The 5,668-nt window shown below is 37.2% G+C and overlaps 1 protein-coding gene across 1 annotated transcript; it reads left to right on the top strand.

Annotated features, from left to right (window-relative positions):
* Positions 1-823: 823 nt before the first annotated feature.
* On the top strand, positions 824-5,463 carry LOC135605224 (2-alkenal reductase (NADP(+)-dependent)-like). Its single transcript, XM_065095058.1, has 5 exons — positions 824-1,304; positions 3,444-3,621; positions 3,848-4,014; positions 4,089-4,171; positions 4,899-5,463. Exons 1-5 carry the CDS (start codon positions 1,068-1,070, stop codon positions 5,275-5,277), a joined length of 1,044 nt encoding a protein of 347 aa, XP_064951130.1. The 5' UTR covers positions 824-1,067; the 3' UTR covers positions 5,278-5,463.
* Positions 5,464-5,668: the final 205 nt, after the last annotated feature.

Below are 5,668 nucleotides of genomic sequence, written 5' to 3'. Positions count from 1 at the left end.
AAATATCCTCTCACACATATTTCAAGAAATCTCTCAATTTTGTGCATGTTCTCCCCAGGAAATTTGTCTTGATTGAGGTAAGAAAAAAAAAACCTTTTCATTTGTCATGAAAAAATATAGTAAATATGAATTTTTTTATCGACCAAACAACCTTGTCACAACATAATTACATGACATTTATAATATTAAATATGAAAATTTCCTGACAATTAGGAATTATGTAATAATAAATATCATTAGATTCCAACTTTATAATAAATTATTAAGATTTTTATCTACTAATTTTTTAATCAATTTTATTTAAAAGAATAGATAAAAAGAACACACAGCCATCTTAACCCCTAATTGGTAGGCGAAATATGTGTCAATCCAAAACATCATTATCCTTCACAACATAATTACATGACAGTTATAATATTAAGTTATTTATCATCATTAATTTTACTTAAAAGCTTTAATTGGACAGCTGAAACACGGCATACCCATCTTTGCACCTAGTTGGTATGTCGGTGGGTAGGGAACAACCGTGCAGTAAAATTGCTCTTAATTAATAGTATTAAAAACAAAAATAATTATCCTTTGCACCATAATTACATTTTTAATATTAAATTAATTATCATCATTAATTTTATCATATGCTTAAGCTGATAGGTGAAACAGGACCCACCCATCTTTACCCCTCCCGTCTCTAATTGGTGGGTACGTGGTAGGTAAGTGAGTAACAAGAAGTAAGCCTCCACCTCCACTGTCCTCCAGCGGTACACGATCCAACGTGCAAGCCTTCACATCTCTGACGCCTGACCTCCATTTCCAGAGCCAAAGTCAACAGAGCAGCAGCACAGCCAGTTTGTGCTCCAAATCCCATCTTACCAACTCTCCTCCCTCCACTGGCTCCGAATCTGCCACGCTTTTCCTGTTTTCCTGCACGGTAGTGGGTCATCGACGCAGCAGCCATGGTTAGGTGGCAACAACCCTCCCTCTCCTCCTCCTCTTAAAGCCCATACAACCGGCTTTCTCCTCATCTCTCATCTCTCATCATCACTCAACACTGCTTCTGAGGTGCGGCCATGGCGGGTGTGGAGGAGATGGTGAGGAACAAGCAGGTGGTGCTGAAGCACTTCGTGGTGGGAGAACCCAAGGAGACGGACATGGAGTTCAGGGTGGGGAAGGCCAGCTTGAGGATTCCCGAGGGTGTGGAGGGGGCTATCCTGGTGAAGAACCTGTACCTCTCCTGCGATCCCTACATGAGGGGAAGGATGAGGGAGTACTACGAGTCTTATATCCCTCCCTTCCAGCCCGGCTCGGTATCATCTCTTCTGCTTGCTTGTTTCCTTTCGCATGGAACTCAAAGATTCAATTTTGATGCATGGTAGTGTAGTTCTGTGTGAATTCTTGGTCTTCTTTTTTGTTCTTAGATGAGGGCTGAAACTTGCTATTTTGGGGGAAAATATTAGAACAAAGCTTGAAATAGAGAAGATCTAAGACATAAAAGAAGAATTTTGTTGCTCTAGTGGCAAAGAAAACATAAGCGCAGGGGTGGGGATAGGTCTAATTGATTCACACTTTGATATCTTGTAGTTGAATCTTCTACTCCCTTTCCGTTTCTTCCAACTGTTCGATCAAATTCCAAAGACAGAGAAGTTGCTCTGCTGCAAATTATGGAAAACATTTCTACATGGCTTACCCAAGTTTGACCTATTTGTGCTATATCACTCTGCACCCACAATTCATACACAGAACTCTGTTAGTTTTGGTGAAAACAATTCTGGATTTTCTTTGTGTTAATTGGCTTTAGGTGATGGGCATGAAAATTTTTCATAACGCGGTCCTTTGCTGTCTTGGTTGGGGAAAATAGAGAGTAAACACAACAAGAAAGAGAGACAAGACTAGTTAAGACTGAATCATGGCTAGAAAACTTGGTGAAGTAGATCATGCTTCAGCACTTCAGCTAAATCCTGAAAAAGAATATAAAGGTGAATTTGTCTTGGACCTTGCTCGAAATCCCACTTGATTACATCAACCCACTATAATCAAGTCCAGGGACCAATCAATTGATTTAGTATGAATATAGAGGGACACTCTTCTCGGGAAAACACAGCATATATGATAATTGAAGTTCCACGAGTGCAGGTGCCAAGCAAGAACCTCTGCTTTAGAATGACCAGAAAGAAACTACCACCTTTGTTCTTAGTTAAACAATATTATACATCAATTTTTGGAAGCATGATTATTTGTATATAAGTTAGTGATGATATGAGATGATGCTTGGACTATATGTTACTAATAAATAATAAATTTCAAAACACATGGTATCTGATGCATGGAGTATATCATCTGATGTTGCATCACATCCACCCAAATCTTGATCCGTCACGTTCCTAAGGATTTTTTTTTTCCTTTCGACTTGACATTTCGTTCTCTAGGATGTTTGTATCTCACTAAACACTTTATTTAACAGAGAGCTTGAATTTTTGTCTTCCACTCTTTGTTTGAGATCAACAATGGACCCATGCTAAATAAACCTACTAGTGCAATCTTCCTTGTCTTGTTGCCTTTGCAATCACCTTGCTTTGTGAGGTGGTTGAGATACAAAGGAACAAAAACAATAATTTTTGGACAAAGGATGTGACCTGTGGAGCCCCCCCATGTGAGCATGACACAAGATAAAGAACAGCTAAAGTGTTCCAAATTTGAGCGGAAGGTATATAATATCCTTAATGCATAAGATACTTTTCTCACTTAAGAAGACATCTTAATCATATAATTTGTTTAGTTTTCTTTCTACTTTTTGACAATGTCTTAAAGCGACCCACTCAAAAACCCTATTTGTTAGATCACTGTATGCAAAACAGTGGCACTTACAAACATCTAGTGGGACTTTGTTTAGGTGGAGATTAGCCTCTGGGGTTGAACATAAGGAATCATCATAGCAATCTTTTTTCAGAATGGCCCATTTTTCAATTACAAAATTACCCTTAATTATGAGGATGATTATCATTTAAAAAAGTTGAAGTCTCTATGGTAAAAGAAAAAAAAAGCGATCTTTGGTAAAGAAGTAAAACTTGTGGATTTTCCTTCAATTCCTTTCTTTTATGTTTAAAAAGGGAAAGCATGAAGAGTCAATACATATAACTCAAAATCTAAACCCAGGAGTCATGAAGAATCTAGAACTCAGCAAAATATATGTGCATCAGATCATGCTTCAGAAGCCTCTTAAGACATGTAAATAATTTTTGAACTCTACTGGTGGAATCAATTCCCTTAGGACATGGGGTAGCATGGTTTGAATCAGATAGTTGTGGTCTTAGGACCAGTCATTCAAGAATATTCTCAAACTATATCACAATGATATCGTATACTATTTTAGCTTATAGCTGAGACTTGAATGATTATATACCACTTTTAAGCTCCTAATCATTTACTTGGTTGTTATTTTCATGCAGGTAATAGAGGGATTTGGGGTAGCTAAAGTTGTTGATTCCACAAACCCAAAGTTTACCGTCGGTGACTATATTGTGGGACTAACTGGCTGGGAAGAGTACAGTGTTATCGTCAGAACTGAGCAGCTGAGGAAAATAGAAACTCTTGATGTCCCTCTTTCCTATCATGTGGGACTTCTTGGTATGTAATTTCTCTTTAAGTAATCTTGGTCTGACTGTATACCTTTTCCTTTTCTTCTTCTTTTTCATTTGGCTTCTTCTTTTTCATTTGGTCTCTATTCAATATTTGGAATTTATATTGTAAAAATGGTAGAATGTTGCTCTTTTGGCTGCTAAACTGTCATTCCATGTTTGTATCCAATGAATGCAGATATAATTTGCTTGATATGTTTCATTTGTTGGAACAGGTATGCCTGGTTTCACAGCTTATGTTGGCTTCTACGAGATCTGTGCTCCAAAGAAAGGTGATTATTTCTTTGTATCTGCTGCATCTGGAGCAGTCGGCCAACTTGTAGGTCAACTTGCCAAGCTACATGGATGTTATGTTGTTGGGAGTGCTGGATCGGCAAAAAAGGTCGGGTCTGTTCTTGAGTTCATGTTATATGTTGCTGTTACTTTATCTGAGTTACTAATTGAACGTCATATCAGGTTGATCTTCTGAAGAACAAGCTAGGGTTTGATGAAGCATTCAATTATAAAGAGGAACCTGACTTGACTGATGCCTTGAAAAGGTCAGTATATGACTCAACATGGCATGAAAATCAGAAAGTAACAATCTCATACCACATAGATTCTTACACCAATTTAAGTGAATATTATGACCTACAAATCAATGACATTCTATCCTGATTTTTTTCAAAGATCATTTAAATATTCTGATTCTATGTTCTGCTCAAGTACCTAAGATTCTTTCATGTATAAATAAATGTTCAGATTTGTCCATCTCTTCTTCAGTTCTTTCTCGAATTATTCCATACTTCAAATCCTTCAAAGTCACACCCTCACTCAGAGGATTCTTTAAAGCAGCCTTCATCTTCATGACAATTCAGCTCAGTATGTTTTCTTTCGACCATGTGTCTACTTTGATGTAAGTTAAACTACTAGTAAAGGCCTAGGCAAGGAGTGCAAACTGTAATGTCATTACCTTCCTTTTTTGTGCATTAATTGCAATTTTGTTCATCAAACACAATATAATTATGCTTCTTTTTTTCATATTCCTTTCAAGTAGATGAGCCTGTAAGTCACTTTACTGTATCACAAAAAGCCCACATCTATTTTGCTTATAAAAAATATTGAACAATGTTTGGAATATTTGCATATGTACTTATGATCAAATCATCTATTAGTATATATCTCCCAAGTAATTATTGTGCCTCCTAAGCTACAAGAAGTTAGATACACATTGCAATTTCTCTTATGTGCTTTTTTTTTCTTGTTCTTGTATCATTTCAACGTCAGGTACTTCCCCAAGGGCATTGATATCTACTTTGACAACGTCGGCGGTGCCATGCTTGATGCAGCACTTACGAATATGAGAGTACATGGTCGAGTTGCCATTTGCGGAATGGTCTCTCAGCATTCCATTTCTGACCCCAAGGGGATCTCAAACCTGTACACTCTCGTGATGAAGCGCGTAAGGATGCAGGGTTTCATCCAGAGTGACTACCTGCACCTGCATCCTGAATTCTTGAAAACCATTGTGAGTTTCTACAAGCAAGGGAAGATTGTTTACATAGAGGACATGAACGAAGGACTCGAGAATGGCCCTGCTGCATTTGTTGGATTGTTCAGTGGCAAAAATGTGGGCAAGCAGATCGTACGTGTTGCACAGGAGTAACTCATACTCGTCATTTACATCTCATCATTTTTTTTTTTTTGTTGTGTTCTACCATGTGTGAGGCTGTTATGATGGAGACACTTCTCTTACAGAATGTTGTGTCCAAATTCCTCAGTAGAATGTAATTTTTGACTAAATGCTGAAAGATGTTTTCGGAGATGCATAAATTGAAGTTATGGAACTGAAGGAACAATCTGTAAGGATACAAGTATTAATATAGTAACTACAAAATCTTTTTGATTAAAAGCTTTAGCATTGTATGCAGATGATGATCCTGCATCATCCTATAAAGGATTCATGGAGAAGAGTATTTGTTTCTTCTATTGTCAGATGTATCCTGCTCAACTAAATAAAAGTTATGGGATGCATTATGCTAAAATAAAATATTATT

Source organism: Musa acuminata, chromosome BXJ2-2, assembly GCF_036884655.1.
Source record: "Musa acuminata AAA Group cultivar baxijiao chromosome BXJ2-2, Cavendish_Baxijiao_AAA, whole genome shotgun sequence".
Lineage (NCBI taxonomy): Eukaryota > Viridiplantae > Streptophyta > Magnoliopsida > Zingiberales > Musaceae > Musa > Musa acuminata.
The sequence above is the reverse complement of the archived record's forward strand: the minus strand, read 5'-3'. Positions and strand labels throughout refer to the sequence as shown.